The following is a 16,797-nucleotide window of genomic DNA, read 5'->3' as shown; positions in this document are numbered from 1 at the left end:
TCATTGACGTATTCTGACAGATACAGCACCATCTATTGATCAATTTTCACACTTTTTTCTTCTTCTGCCATACATTTTCCCTCTTCTCTGATAATATTCTGTTGGAATTTGTCGTCATTCTGATCAGTGGTGTTATTTCTACAGCGTTTTGGAAGTTTAATTATAATCACCCTGTATTACTCTTGGGCAAATCTGCACAAGTCAACACACGTTTCTCCCTTAGCCCCCGTGGCGGTATGCGGAGATTGTTCTGTCAACAAAACTGTTTTTAACATGCATTAGTTTTTGTACACTTTGAAGTCATCCATATATAGTGGAATTTCTGCAAGTTCCTGAATATCTGATGGCCCAATAACAGCAATACTATTATTATTATTAATTCATTTACATATTCAATGAATTGACTTATTATCCATTTAATATTGGAACTTGTTCAATGATCATGCAGCAGCATTGCAGTGAATGTTAACTAAAATACAAATAACACTTTATCAAGCCCATATATCAGCATGAATCATGATCCACTTATGATAAAGAATGTAACTAAGTTCAGTGTAGGAACCATGAAGAGACAACATACAAAGAAAGTACTACATAAAAATATTTCATGCCATGACCAACAAAAGCTCTTGAATAAGATGTTCATCTGAAGAAGAATGGGACATATTACAATAAATCGGATGGTTGTAAAGGGGTGGGACAAATAAAGTTATACTAAATAAATGGAAAAAAGAATACAACGATGAACAAAAAACAACAAAAAGAGAAAATTATAAAGACTACATAAAAATGAAATTAACCTACAACCCTTGCATTTGACAGATTACTGATTGACTTACACTTCAACAAGGCAGTAAGATCTATCCTGTTTATGATGCCTTTACAGACAGACCACAATCTTGGATTTCACAAGAATACAAAGGAAGTCAGCTATGGCCTGATCTATGTAATTATTCCGGCATTCACCTCTAGTAGTTCAAGGAAAGCAAGTAAAGTATAAATCAACAAGCTATATTTGTGATTTCAATCCTAGTACCCACTATAGTAATTTACAGTTTAAAAACATTAACTTTGCTAAATACAGTAATGGAAGATGCAGTGTCCATTAACCAGCCTTAACAATGATACAGGTGGAAAAAAAGAACTGCGGGGCTATACAAATTTTTGATAATCTGCCGAATGATGTGAAGAGTCTAAGGGGCAACAAATCAACATATGACTCCTTAAACATCAAAATCTATCACATATATTACTGTGCATAAGAGTCTCTGTCTCTGGTTCCCTCCCCCTCCATTTTGCACTGTTAAGCCAATAACTAAGGGCTTTTATATTAATCATACAGCAAAAAGCTTTTAGGACAACTATATAAAAGAGCACTATGTAACCACAGAAATGCTTAAAAGAAGTAGCTTACATATTAACTCAGCATGTTCTGCATCAGGTTGAGATAATATGCATATTTTCCACTGAACGAGGAAAAAACTAAAATAAGAAGATATATTTAGGGTCACTGTAATTACTAGAAATTAATTTTTCTAATATTGCCAAAGACGGAGTGAGCAGATAAACTGTTTTACATTATCAAGTTGATACCACACTCAAAAACAGTGATGGCAATAGATTAGGGTTTCATGTGTTGTTGACAAGGTCATTCATGGTGTAATACGAACTCTGATCGGACAAAGACATCAACTGCATTTTTTTCTAAAGGAACCATCCCAACATGAACCTTAATCAATTTACAAAAATGTCATTAAACCTATTTCTGGATGGCAGGATGGCATTTGAACTTGACACTTTGTAAATGCGGGACCAGTTCGCCACCCTCTTTTATTAAAATGTTGGGTAAACAATACAAGACAGAAAAAATAAAAATCTAACGTATTAGGCAACAAAATTATTTGGAATGCCACAAGCAACTAGGGGAGGACATTGGGAATGTAAGGTCACAAAAGAAAAATAGGTACAACAAAGTGAATGAAGAAAAACAGGATTTTCTTGTCTTTATGGATTTAGTTTCAAGCTGAAGATGTAATGAAGGAAGTGAAATTAGAATTCAGAACAGGAGTAATAATTCAGAACAGGAGTAATAATGCAAGAAAAAAGTACAGCTGCATACAGGTATAAGCGTTTTCGAGTTTTGAACCCTTGGGATTATCTGTCTGTGTTTTACAACTTGAATGCATAAGCTTTTTTCACATTCCTTCTGATAACAAACCTAATCAATATTATCATTATTTGTAGCAAATAGTAGAACATGTTCACAAAGTCTCAAATGTGCAGATCCCACTATGTTTATCAGCTCTCAACACCCGCTACTTAGTTACTTCATAATGTGTATGGCTGTGGAGATTGAATTTTTTTTAGTGCCAACTAATATTTTTTAAAAATTCTTTATCAGTTCATGAGGTTGCAAAAAACTTATTCACATGAGCTTTTCTATGGTGCAGATAGTTTCAGTTTGGCATAAGTCTCACTGTCAAATGATTAAATCTGGAGAGGGAGACTGCTGAACAACTTCCCTGGAGTACATGTTTTTTCCCACTGCATCACAAGAATGCTAAATATATAAATAACTAAATACATACATGATTACATAACGATAATAGTTATTGTACCCAGATTTAAAAAATTAACTAGATAAAGTAACTGATCAAACCTACATTCAGGTCAAACTTCTCCAAAACAGAGCTTAACCTAGTGCACTGTCACTGGTAAGCAATAAATCTTGTTCTGAGCATGAAACTGGACAGAGAGGGCATTATTCTTCTGGCTTGCTGTCCTCTGTTGTGAAGCCCCTTGACTTAAGCAATGACTTAGCCCTGCCAACATTAGTTCTCATTCAGTTAAGGCACCTCCAAACACCGTAGTCCACACTGTAGTTTATGGTAGATGTTCACATGGATCCATGCAGTTTTGGTGCTTAGATTTATATAATGAAAGTCTTGCCTTATCCAGGGGTGCTTCCAAAGGCTTTGGTGCCTGGAGGAAAATTTTCCTCGATTTCAATCTAGATTGAGACTATCAATGGCCAATCAGTGGACGATCTTCAGTGTTTCCAAATTTCAGTCATTCTGTATCACCAGTAACTTCTCGAAGAGTAATTGGAGGTGCATAGCCAGCAAGACAGGACACATTATCAACATGTGTGGGTTTTAGGCATCCAGTGATTAATATGCAAGCTTCATTCACATTCTTACCATTGGTTGATCTATTCTACACAGAAGACGCATATTCTGCAGCAAAGTAGTACAAGGTCAATGTAGTGTTTCAAAGAACGTGTGGTTTTGCAACCCAATTTGTATCTCTTTATCTTCCTCAGGTTAGACTGTGATGGAAAAATGTTCCAAGAGGGTTCCATTCCAGAAATTATGTTAAAATAAGCCACTGCATAGGATCCATAAAGTACACTTTTTAATGTTGATGGTGTTAGGACAGCAACCAGCCACAAATTTTTAATGGTTAAAAGTTTCCCTGCTTCAGCTACAAACTCTCTTCTATCAATGCTGGGCAGAAATTGAGGGGAAAGAGGTTACTACCTATGGATGATTCAATCTTTAAGAATGCAGTAAACCCTGTTATGTAAACAGGAAACACAGAAGTGTCCGATCCCACTCGTCTGCTTTGACCCATGACGTCACAAATATGGCGGAAACGACCATAAACCACGATTCCAATATGGTGCACATAAAGTCGGTACGTACACGTTATAAGGACGAAAATACATCGAAAAACAAACACACACACTTTCCACAAAAAGCCTAATGACACTAACGGGCCAAGGGCGGATAATGGGGTGTTTTGGGGTGGGGGCAAACTAAATATAAACAAATTTAGACACCCACCCCCATACAAAACCACACACAACAACGAAAAAACCGACTTCACAAAACTCCCCAAATACCACTAAACACAATATCATCTGGAATCTGACACTTCCCTTGACCTATATAGCTCAACAGCAGCTCCCGATCCCATAAATTAGGATCCAATACTTCCCTTGGCCTATATAGCTCAAAAACATCTCCCGATACCAATATCAACATACACAGCCACACATTGGTATCGAACACTTCATTTGACCTGCACACTGTTAATTTTATCTGTCGTATCCATTCCTGAACAAAAACAACAATCTATTAAGTTTACTAAAATTACCACACAATGTACAGTGAACAACACTAAATTAACCTTCACACAAAATCGTTAACCTACTGAAACGAATTCCACTACAAACACAGCCGACACTCGAACAATTCTGGATAATGAGCAAAAGCAAACTGAGCCCATTACACCACACAAACAAAAATCCTGAACATACCACCAGAAACCACAACACGACATCATCTACAAACACGCCACACTCACAAACCAAACTCCGCGCGTCATGTCGTCACGGGTCAAAGCCGACGCGTGGGATCGGACGCTTCTGTCGACCAAAGCAAAGCTCATAATCAGTTGCAAATCATTACTCAGAATGACATTGACAATATCTATCACCTGGGATCCAAGACTCTTCTCACATGCTTCCAGGGAATGTCCGAAGTGATTAAGACCACTAGGCTCATTTGTAGAATCGCAACTCAGATGGTAATTTCTAGAACGTTCTGGGAACTCGCTGGGGCGTTTTGGTCTGGAGTCAAGTAGAGGGTGTAAATTAGTGGCTACACAAGAGGAACATCTGGAACTAAGCTGCAGATCATGATCTACATCAACAGAACTGAATGGTTGCTGTCCACAAAACCAGTTAAGATTCCTCTCCCATTACTATCTTGCTTGAATCCTGAGATGGGAATTTGCTCTCCAACATATTCCATTACGTTGTTACCCTCCTGGAAATACATACAGTCTGTTAACAATCGTCCTCTACTTTCCTCTCTTTGGTACATGGTAGAATTTAATTATTTATTTACATTCTTCTTTAGCTTTTCTCCTATTTCTTAATTTCATTATTCTCTGCGTTTTCCATTTCTCTTTCTTTGAACCATATACCTTGCATTGTTTTACTCTTGATCATTTGTGACCTGAAGCTGATGAAGTGTTTACAAGTATAATAGTTTTAACTTTTTACTGTCTCTCTTTCATGTGATCTTCCCTTTTTTTCTTTACAACTGTGGCCACTCTAAGTCGAAGTTCTGAATCTCTTTCCAACATTCCCCATCAAATCTCTCTTTCCTCTCTGAGGAACAACTACTGAATTTCAAAGTTAGGATTACTATTTCCTACTATAAGTGTTTCCATTGATATTACTAATTATATGGAGCAAATATTTCAGTGAGATAATGTATTTGGCCTGTAAGTAAGTTTAGTTTCTGTCATTTCACTCAGTGTACCTACGTCATAACTTTATTTTTTAACTGTCTGTTGCACTTGACATGGTATTTAACGTAAACAAATACTGAAAGGAATAAAGGTAACAATTCACTATGTCTTTCTCCCTCCCTTGTGCTGTTTTTTACACTTCCAGAGAAACACAAACAGACCAACTTACAATTTAGTGACATACATTAAACACATCAGATAGGCTGCTCTGTCAAACCGTAAGTCATGTCATTATAGTATTAATCCTGAATATACGACAAAATCAAAGTCTCTGCTGTTTCTTTTATCTATATGTAAAAGGGGGGAAGGCTTCTGCGAAATTTGGAAGAGCTGAAGATGGACCAGTGACAAGCTTCACAGGAAAGAATGTAAGTTAGAATGTAATGTCATGTTACAAGGTGTTCTTAAGATACTGAACACTAACTATGATTAGACAAGTATGTGGGAGGTTGTACTCTTGAATAAAGATTGGTTACCAACAATGGATATTTTACAAATTAAATTTACTAATCTTAAACTATACATCCAACATAGTTTATACTTTTTATACTATAAAAGCCAGTAAGATGCTTTCTATAGAATTTTGTTACTTGTTAACGATGGCAACAAATCAACACAACTGACTGCTTTCCTTAAAAAACAAAGCTAAGCATTACTGTTGCCTATCACAACAATGATCACAAAGAGATACAATTCTTTAACAAGTACTGAAATCTGCGTCCAAAGTAAGAAATTTCCATTTGTAAATATTCCATCATTCCACAACTCAGTCACATCAGTACCGAAACACCAAGAAAAATCACACTGATACTGTGGGTGATAACAGGGATTGCACTATATGAGTCACTTGTATATAAAAACACGGCACTCAACTGAAAGACTGCTTTACCACATGTACTGACAATGCCCTCTGATGACACACAAACAATAATATTATATGAATTAAAGGTCTCTTACATCATCAATGATAATCAACGGTTCTTTTGAAAATATATTATTGGGAACATACCTCTATTACAATAGAATCATCCAGTTCCTTCCCAGCAAATATTATCTTTACTTCTTCTGGTGTCAGTCCTAACTCGGTTGCAACAATTTCTTTCACGTTCTTTATTTCCCATTTCGGGTCCAAATCGATTGACAGCGTGTTTCCAGTATTTGTTTTAATATATATATTTAGCGTGTTTGTTACTGCACGCTTGCCAAAAGTCAGAAGCTGTATCATGCTTTGCAAAATACGTTTTAAAAAAGCAAATATAAAACTCATAGTAAAGAGAAAAACAATAACACGGCAAAGATATTGTTATTGCTGTTGGCGTCCAGATACAAAGATCGCGCATACAACCTCACATCACACGTCTTTCAAAAAAAATTAAACGATAAACCGGGGAAAAACTATTTGGTTGCAGCTATATCACATGAACACATAGTATTTACGGAAAAATGAGTACTTAACACACCGCACAAATGTACAAATGTTGTAATCGTGTTTCTAAAACTGCGAAGGAATCTACGGAAAAAGCACTGTTTAACACGATTGCAATGCTTCATGATGTCACAGAGATGTTTATGCACTATGCAGATTAAGATAACACTTGTGTCTAGCTCGTGTGTGCAACTACGGCTCAAGAAGCGATAGAACTTGCCCGGGAAACACGAATCTTTGAGTGGCGGCCAACATGCAGGATTTTTATATCCGACTACTACACTGCATTATCATTAGAAGAATATATAAACGCAGTAAAATTAAACGCATTTTTAAAAAGGGACTCACCTATTACGTATAATACATTAAATACTTGTTCCCTGCTAGTGAGAAAGCTTATTTCAAAATTGAGTAACACGAAGCCTCTTTTTATTGCATATTACTGGCTCTCGAAATACTAAAGATCTTTTTTACTGAGGTTAGCAGAAAAATGATTTTTTTAAAAAGAGAAAAAAACCCAGCTCTGCGCCACATAGAGCAAAGAATAAATTCAAGTTCTTCAAAAGAAATAGCTTGTACCTCTTGCATCGCACCACTCACTGCCCTATACACTTGAGCTTTCCTCCGATTTAATTTTCGTACATATATTATTTTTCTCTTTCTCTCTATGCCTTGTCTTTGTGCGATGAACATTACAATGTCCTAGCTGGTTCTTCCATCTGTTAAAACCAAGCATCGAAAAATGTTTCAGCTAAATCTGACATACACACCAGGGGTCGCATTTTATCTACTTCAGGGCTTATTTTCACCTTGAGAAAAAAGAAATGGAAATGAGCGTATGGCATCGTTGACCAGGATGCCCTATCCGGGGAAGTTCGGCCGCCAAGTGCAAGTCTTATTTCAGTCGACACTAGATTGGGTGACTTGCGCGCCATTGCCGGTGATGAGGATGAAATGGTGATGAGGACAACACTGCACCCAGCCTCGAGCGGAGAAAATCTCCAACCCGGCCGGGAATCGAATCCGGGCCCACTTGCATGGGAAGCGAGCGCGCGGACTTCACGTTGAGCAATACTCATTTGAATGGGAACAAATTCTATTTTCTCAGGAGTGAATTCCGTAGATTGCTCACATTTTGTGACTTACATGGGTTGTTGACAGTGTTGATCTCGTAAAGCCACGCTTCTGCACTGGAAGTATCGTCTATGTCTCGTGACACAAATTATACTACTGCTCAATGTTATTTAATTTTTTGTCACTAGATCAATTCGCTCTACCTTGGAAGTAGATGGAATGTCTCTTACTTTGACCTGTATTATATGACACGGAATTTCGTTGGCGAATTCTATAGGTAGCACGTTTCTTTCTGTTTCTGTCAAGCCTAAATAAACGTTCTGCAGACACACGTGAGTAGTCACCCCCAATCTACGTTAGCTGGATAGTGCCAGGACGGACACCTCGTACTCTGTTAGTATACACTCCTGGAAATTGAAATAAGAACACCGTGAATTCATTGTCCCAGGAAGGGGAAACTTTATTGACACATTCCTGGGGTCAGATACATCACATGATCACACTGACAGAACCACAGGCACATAGACACAGGCAACAGAGCATGCACAATGTCGGCACTAGTACAGTGTATATCCACCTTTCGCAGCAATGCAGGCTGCTATTCTCCCATGGAGACGATCGTAGAGATGCTGGATGTAGTCCTGTGGAACGGCTTGCCATGCCATTTGCACCTGGCGCCTCAGTTGGACCAGCGTTCGTGCTGGACGTGCAGACCGCGTGAGACGACGCTTCATCCAGTCCCAAACATGCTCAATGGGGGACAGATCCGGAGATCTTGCTGGCCAGGGTAGTTGACTTACACCTTCTAGAGCACGTTGGGTGGCACGGGATACATGCGGACGTGCATTGTCCTGTTGGAACAGCAAGTTCCCTTGCCGGTCTAGGAATGGTAGAACGATGGGTTCGATGACGGTTTGGATGTACCGTGCACTATTCAGTGTCCCCTCGACGATCACCAGTGGTGTACGGCCAGTGTAGGAGATCGCTCCCCACACCATGATGCCGGGTGTTGGCCCTGTGTGCCTCGGTCGTATGCAGTCCTGATTGTGGCGCTCACCTGCACGGCGCCAAACACGCGTACGACCATCATTGGCACCAAGGCAGAAGCGACTCTCATCGCTGAAGACGACACGTCTCCATTCGTCCCTCCATTCACGCCTGTCGCGACACCACTGGAGGCGGGCTGCACGATGTTGGGGCGTGAGCGGAAGACGGCCTAACGGTGTGCGGGACCGTAGCCCAGCTTCATGGAGACGGTTGCGAATGGTCCTCGCCGATACCCCAGGAGCAACAGTGTCCCTAATTTGCTGGGAAGTGGCGGTGCGGTCCCCTACGGCACTGCGTAGGATCCTACGGTCTTGGCGTGCATCCGTGCGTCGCTGCGGTCCGGTCCCAGGTCGACGGGCACGTGCACCTTCCGCCGACCACTGGCGACAACATCGATGTACTGTGGAGACCTCACGCCCCACGTGTTGAGCAATTCGGCGGTACGTCCACCCGGCCTCCCGCATGCCCACTATACGCCCTCGCTCAAAGTCCGTCAACTGCACATACGGTTCACGTCCACGCTGTCGCGGCATGTTACCAGTGTTAAAGACTGCGATGGAGCTCCGTATGCCACGGCAAACTGGCTGACACTGACGGCGGCGGTGCACAAATGCTGCGCAGCTAGCGCCATTCGACGGCCAACACCGCGGTTCCTGGTGTGTCCGCTGTGCCGTGCGTGTGATCATTGCTTGTACAGCCCTCTCGCAGTGTCCGGAGCAAGTATGGTGGGTCTGACACACCGGTGTCAATGTGTTCTTTTTTCCATTTCCAGGAGTGTAGCTTTGCATTTTCATGTGGCGTACATCTTTACTCTCAAATACACGATGTCCTGAACGATGGCACACAAAGAAACTCATGTGATATTATTTGAAGATGATCCACCCTTTTTTCCGTTAAGTGACAACAAGTTTTCTTGAAGCTACCCGCCGCTGAATTTCTAGAATAATCGAAATGCAGTCTCTTCTGACGAGATCGAAGCATCATCTTTCAATGCCAAGTGATTAAAACAGCGTTTCTTATAAACGACAAAAATTTGTATGTGAACATTTTATTTTCTCAGCACCACCATTGTTCGAACGTACTCCTTTCTGTTGCGGCACATTCTATTACGATCCTAGTTAAAGTGTTTGTCATGTAAACTACACAAATGTTTCTAAAATTTTTGCACGCTTAATTGTGGAGCGATACAATTAACTTTCCTGGATATGCCTAAAACATATTTTTCTCATGTCCTTGTAATTGCAGCTTTTTCCATGTTCTGAGCATGTGTGTGTCTTTTCGTTTATTCATCATGTTCGTGATGGTACAGTCCTAATCACGGAACATAAACGAAAACTACACACTCGATATGTGAAAGACACAGCACTTATTTTATAAGGGGTCAAACGTTATGCAAGTGTTTTCCGTCTGCTGACACAGCTTTAGTCCCTCTCGTATGAGATATAGTTCGTGGAGTTGGGGTTGTTTGTGGGAGGAGACCAAACTGCGACGTCATCGGTCTCATCGGATTGGGGAAGGACGGGGAAGGAAGTCAGCCTTGCCCTTTCAAATGAGCCATCCCGGCTTGTACCTGGAGCGATTTAGGGAAATCACGGAAAACCTAATTCAGGATGGCCGGACGCGGGATTGAAGCGTCGTCCTCCCGAATGCGAGTCCAGTGTACTAACCACTGCGCCACCTCGCTCGCTAGAGTTCGTGGAGCCGAAGTTCCACGTTAGGGGCTAAGCACAAGTAAATTAACTTCAAGCTTGCTGAAAAAAATGTCGAAAAACTGGACGTCACGGAACGGGTCGTCGAAACATTCCATAATGTTTGTTTGTCCCATTAGTCATCTACCGGTTTCGGTTATTAACCATCACCCAGTATGTATGGCACAACAGATTAGTTAAAAGCATCCCATATTCCTCTGAAGCTGCACCATGTCGAAAGTATACAGCGAATTTGTACAAACACCAGACATAATTTGTCTTAGAATACGTGAGCTGTATGGGATCCTTAGCAGATAGATTCGAGAGTGTCACGAATATGATTCACCGATGGCTGTAAACATTAAAAGACGTCTCCATAGGGTATAATGCAAGTATGTGATTGAATGGATAGAATTGATTCCAAATCGCAGACAGCATTTCTTCCAGAAAGCGTAACACAATCAGCGACTCTTGTGTGTGTCTGTAGAGCTAATACCACTTTTTATGCAGGGTGACAGTAACATAGTCGTCGTCATTGTGTTTTTAATAGCGCGTTCCTTCTGCGAAATGTATGTTGTCGGTGGTAGAATCCTTCTGCGGTCAGCTCCAAATGTCGATTCTCGATCGTGTTCCTCGAAAAGAATATTGTCTCCCCTCCAGGGATTCCCACTTGACCTACCCGGTGAGTGCAATCCGACTACTGAAAAAAAATTACATTATTAAAGCAAAGACGTTTCTCGTGCGGCGGGACATTCTCACCGAATTTCAGTTACCAGTTTTCTCCTCCGAATGAGAAAATATATTGTTGACGCCGGCCTACATAGGGAGACACGATAATCATAATAAAATAAGGGAAATCAGAGCTCGCACTGAAAGATTGAATGTTCCTTTTCCCGCTCGCTGTTCGAGAGTGGAATAACAGAGAATTATTGTGAAGGTGTTTCGATGAGACTTCTGCCAGACACTGAAGTGTGATTTGCAGAATAGCCATGTAGATGCAGATGTAGATGAGCTATTTATTACGTTTCAGTTCTCATGGATAACGATGATATGGCAAGTGCTTCATCAGACACGTCGAAACAAATTTATAAAGGGACTATTAATTTTTGTTAATGCAGTAAGTTCAACTGGCTCTAAGCACTATGGGACTTAACATCTGAGGTCATCAGTCTCCTAGACTTAGAACTACTTAAACACAACTAACCTGAGGACATCTGAAAAACCCCATGCCCGAGGCAGGATTCGAACCTGTGACCGTAGCAGCAGCGCGATTCCGCACTGAAGCACCTAGAACCACTCGGTCACAACGGCCGGCAACGCAGAAAGTAACTTCCAGTTTCACCAGCTAATAAAAAACCTTAAAGTGATGATGGTGTTGGTGGGCATGATGGCTCTTTAATCGAAATGAAATACCTTGAGATGGTGGTCATGGTCAGTTTTTCCTTGTTTCCGAGTACAGGACTCTGTATTATTTGCTTATCCTCTTCAAAACAGCGGCATTTCTTTTTTATGTCTTTGAACAGCGCTGGGACAAGTTGACGATGACGTACACTAAATTCCTCAAGTCCCTTTCAAAAGGTATCGGAGCGCTATGGGTCGCTTCCATAACATGTGTTTGTTTGGTCTTTGTGACATCTCATAGGGGCTCTACAATATTTTGAACTGAGGCACAGTTCATTACAAAGTAGTCAGTGAGCCATCCTGGTATCATTTATACGAGAATAGATATATCACAGCCACCTATAATGGCCCAGCGCTGTTGTTTGCGATCTTTTTGGAACTTGGCGACATAGCCCTCCCACTTGATCTCCACAATGAGCCTAGTTTGTGCTTGTTTGTGCTTTTTGTTGTATGAGCAAAGAGGGCTCTAGCTTCACTGAGGGAGGCAGCTGTCTTACAGCAGCTGTCTTACACCTCATACGTTTCTGGTGCGAAGTGTGTCAGATCTTTATTTCTGAAGGCCCGACGCGCCATTTTTACAGCTACACAAGGCCTCTTCTCCAGCTACAGTACATACATGCTGTGGTTTGATAAGATACTGTCTAGGTACATAAAGTCTCTTTTTGCTTCAGTAGTATATCTGAAATGTGGTTGCAATTTGGAATAACCATCCTTGACGCAGATAGTTTTCGTATTTTCATTATACGGACGTTAACGCTGTCGCAAATCGGTTATATAGATTATTGTAATAGCCTCTTCTTATACAGTCACTTACAGCTCCTCTGGTGGGAAATCACATGCCTCAGATCTTAAGAAATCTAAAGATCTAAAAAGGAAAAGAAAGCAGCATCATGACTAAATTAACATGACAGATTTTCCTAATATTTCTAAAGCAAAGATATATAACATTTACCACAAGCGGAATTCTGAGTATTTATTACTTCATTTTACACAATTACGTATTCTAAATTCGTCGTTGCATCAGCTCTTCTACCTAAATTACTGTGTAGAAGATTTCAACTTTTTCTCGGGTGGCTGCCTCATTCATTTATTAAGCAAATGATTAACGTCCCATATTTTCTTGACTTGATGTTAAGGTCATTTGTCCGTTTCTCAATTCATATTTTAACAATAAATTTTAAGGCATACGGTAATATCAAGTTATTTGTAGTTGAGGGTTAATGTGTGTTCGAAGGAGATAGAAGTTCAAAGAAGGGCGGCTCGTTTTGTACTGTCGCGAAACAGGGAAGATAGTGCCACAGACATGACACGTGAATTGGAGTGGCAATCATTAAAACAAAGGCGTTTTTCGTTGCGACGGGATCTTCTCATGAAATTTCAATGACTAGTTTTCTCCTCCGATTGCGAAAACATTCTGTTGGCACCAACCTACATAGGAAGAAATGATCATCACGATAAAATAAAAGAAATCGGGGCTCGCACAGAAAAATTTAAGTGCTCGTTTTTCCCGCGCGCCGTTCGAGAGTGGAACGGTACAGAGACAGCTTGAAGGTGGTCCATTGACCCCTCTGCCAGGCACTTAATTGTGACTAGCAGGGTAATCACGTAGATGTAGATGTAAAGGCCGAAAGAGAAAGAGTGAGCTTTAAACTGAAATCGTGCTGCCAGTTTTCGCGTGAGAGATCACATTCGTCTTGGGATGTCTGAAAAAAAGTTATGAATAAAAAAAAAACGATCTGTTGAGCACAATAATTAATCAGCCAATCAATTTCTCATGTTACGTGTGTTAAAAAAGGAGACACAAGGTGACTCCACGAATTATCAAATGGCTGATCGTAATTCAATTAATGTTTTACAAGATTTTATGCGTACTCCGTCTTCAGATTAAAAAAATATACAGAATATTTGCAATATTGCTAACAATTCATACACGAAGAAAGACACTGGTAGGTAGCGAAATTCATTGCGGAAACATATACATTCATTTTTTTCTATCTTTCCTCTACTTTTCAGGCGTTAGTATGCTGCAAAAACTTCGATGTCTAGGAAGGCTGATGTGCTGATACATCATATGTATAACTCTAGATAGTCACACTGTCGTGGAGGGAATATAGCGATAATGGAATTCAGTGGGATGTACATCAGCTATATCACCATCATTGTCCCCAAAAATGCTGCCATAGATGTTCAAAACAGGACAATAATGTGGAGACATTACAGAGTCCCTTATACATAACGTAGTTGTTCGATAAATTTTTCCCTCACGCACTAGTTTGAAATTTGAATTACAGTGCTGGATTTACTGTCCATTGTCAAAGTGAATCACTGTGGGTGTTACACACGAGTTTCGAGATAAACGTATCTTCATTCAAGCAGTAACATCTATTTTTAGATAACAAAATGAAACTTTTCGACAGATTTGGGGAACTGAAAACCTCAATTTCTTTGAGCAACATATTATATCTTTCTCTGTGCAGCTTTAAAAATTTAACGTGCATTGTATCTCATTGCCGAGAGACAAGTTCATTACAGGATACATCTCTGCACATGTTCGAAACTGGTTCATTTTGTAGTTCTAGAGTGATAATGTGGACTTCAATTATCACGACGTTTTCAACAATGTGTTTGTGAATTACAAGGCCTAGCTGAAAACTCTTAAATTTTTTAAATAAAACAAATGTTATTAACATTCTATATCCTCATGTTTACGTATGTGTCTGTCAACTTAGTCACCCTGGATACGAATATATTTCTCCCAACGAGACACCAGTTTGTTGGTACCGTCACTATAGAATGTTTGATTTTATTGACGGAGCCACAACCTCACCTCTGCTTGTACCACATCATCATTATCAAAACAAAGTCCTCGATGGTGTTCTTTAAGTTTTGGAAGCAGATGAAAATCGGATGGCACCAAATTGGAACTGTATGGAGGATAATCGATGACAGTAAACCCAAGGTGTTGGATTGTATTGGATATATCCGACGTCACAGTCCTCGTGTCTGGTCTGGTCTTGTCATGCTGAAGCAGAGGGTGCTCCAAGTGTGGACGAACCCTTTGACTTTGCCATTCGATTCTGTTCGCAATTCGATTCTTTCGATGCTGTTTCTCACCCACCAACATAGCTAAGTTACACACCACCATGATACATGCTACAGATCGAGGCCCTTTAGCGGCAGAGGGTTGCAAATATGTAGACATGAAGAATAAAGATGTAGAATGTTGATAAAGTTTGTGTTATTTTAAAAGCTTTAAGATTTTTCACTTAAAAATTATAGGTATTAGCTTTCAGTGCGCCCTCGTAGGTAGAGAAATTATAGTGGTGGTTTTGAACACGGGCTGCTGTCATGGTTTCTGTTCTCTCTCACTTGTAAATTGTTAATAGTGTTTGTTGGAGGAAGTGGGGGTGGGTGGAGTGTATTGAAAACTATAACTTTGTACTCGTATCTCTGTTATGACAGATCTATCAGAATTGTGGACCCAAATCTTCAGTGCTTTTTATGACGTTTATGAAAATGTGGCGTGTTGTTAAATGGAAGGTATGGCACTAAAGGTTTGAAACTCTTGACGACGTGCAGCGCACAAGGCAATTTACGCGCCTTACTGCCCCATGGATGTAATTGGAAACGTTTATAGATGGACCCATATTAATTGTCTGCACTGCTAAGCTAGTGTAAATAAGTGTTGCCAGCTTTTCAGCCTCGCTTTGACAAGCGAGACAGAGTAAAACTTTACAAGTCAATAATTAAAAGGCCTGTAACTTTCTATCTGCCTTTGGGAAAGATGCCAAGATATTACCTCTGGCATGACACACTATCAATTCAGTAAACCGTCTGCTGCTTCCTACTAGCAGTTGCAGCTTAGATATGCATGTAAGCAAGTGCAATTTATTTGGATCAGTTAGCTGTAGCCAAGTCCGTCACTTTTACCCAACAACATCTCAAGGTAGCTAATGTGTCCATTCTCTGCTCCGAATCCTTCTTATACCGAACAAATCCATGTTCATTAATCCGCAATCGCAGAGGAAAATAGGAAAGAGGCTAAGCGATATTGAGTGATTGCACTCTGGAACGCATTTCGATGACCTCATTCTTCTGTGCTGCACTAAGCATCTTGCTCACAAAGGGCCTTCTACTTCCTGCTTCAGAAATACGCAACGAAAACATTCCAGAGGGCACACTATTTCTTTGCCCCATGAGGACTCTCAGCCAGCTCCTCGCATTTGCAAGCTCCGAACTGCTCCACGAAATTCTCTAAGATATAGACCTTTCAGCCAGTCGGAACTATGAGCAAAATGTAGACATTCTCATTGGCCATTTCGTGCTGCTGCTAACGACGCTTCTGTAGGGAACTGCACCCTGGAAACCCTTTAAGAACTTTCACTGTAACTGCTCTCGGGGGAAATTACTCTTCCCGTAAGTCAGCCATGTATGCTCCGGTAGCAACCCATTTAGGAGGCTTAGTGTATAACTTGGTCCATTAACTCAAGGCTGAAGAAAGCCTCGCCCTCTCCCCCTTGAAACCCAACCCTGTTGTAGATTATGGCAAAAGCTAGGGCACACATGAGTAGAGGAGAATTGGACATACTGTCCCAGTGGCAAGACAGATAGGCAACCCTCACGACCTACTTTCTTCTATGAGATCTTACAACATTGCCAGGTTTCCAGAAACCCGCCCCCGCCCCCCTTTCCAGTACCGCTCATACAATCTGTTTGTCTTCCCCTACAGATTTTACCCCCTACAGCTCCTTCTAGTACCACTGAAGTTATTCCCTGACGTCTTAACACATGTTCTATCATCCTGTCCCATTTTCTTGTCAGTGTTTTCCATACATTCCT

General features: G+C 40.6%; 1 protein-coding gene across 1 annotated transcript in view; it reads right to left on the bottom strand.

Annotated features, from left to right (window-relative positions):
• Window positions 1-6,812, bottom strand: part of LOC126174899 (E3 ubiquitin-protein ligase parkin) — a 58,549-nt gene extending 51,737 nt beyond the window's left edge. Inside the window, exon 1 of the mRNA XM_049921323.1 lies at window positions 6,332-6,812. Coding sequence (XP_049777280.1) covers window positions 6,332-6,589 — 258 coding nt within the window. The 5' untranslated portion in view covers window positions 6,590-6,812. The remainder of the gene's footprint in view (window positions 1-6,331) is intronic.
• Window positions 6,813-16,797: the final 9,985 nt, after the last annotated feature.

This window comes from Schistocerca cancellata, chromosome 3 (assembly GCF_023864275.1).
Source record: "Schistocerca cancellata isolate TAMUIC-IGC-003103 chromosome 3, iqSchCanc2.1, whole genome shotgun sequence".
Lineage (NCBI taxonomy): Eukaryota > Metazoa > Arthropoda > Insecta > Orthoptera > Acrididae > Schistocerca > Schistocerca cancellata.
Note: the sequence above shows the minus strand (reverse complement) of the source record. Positions and strands in the feature narration are given on the sequence as shown.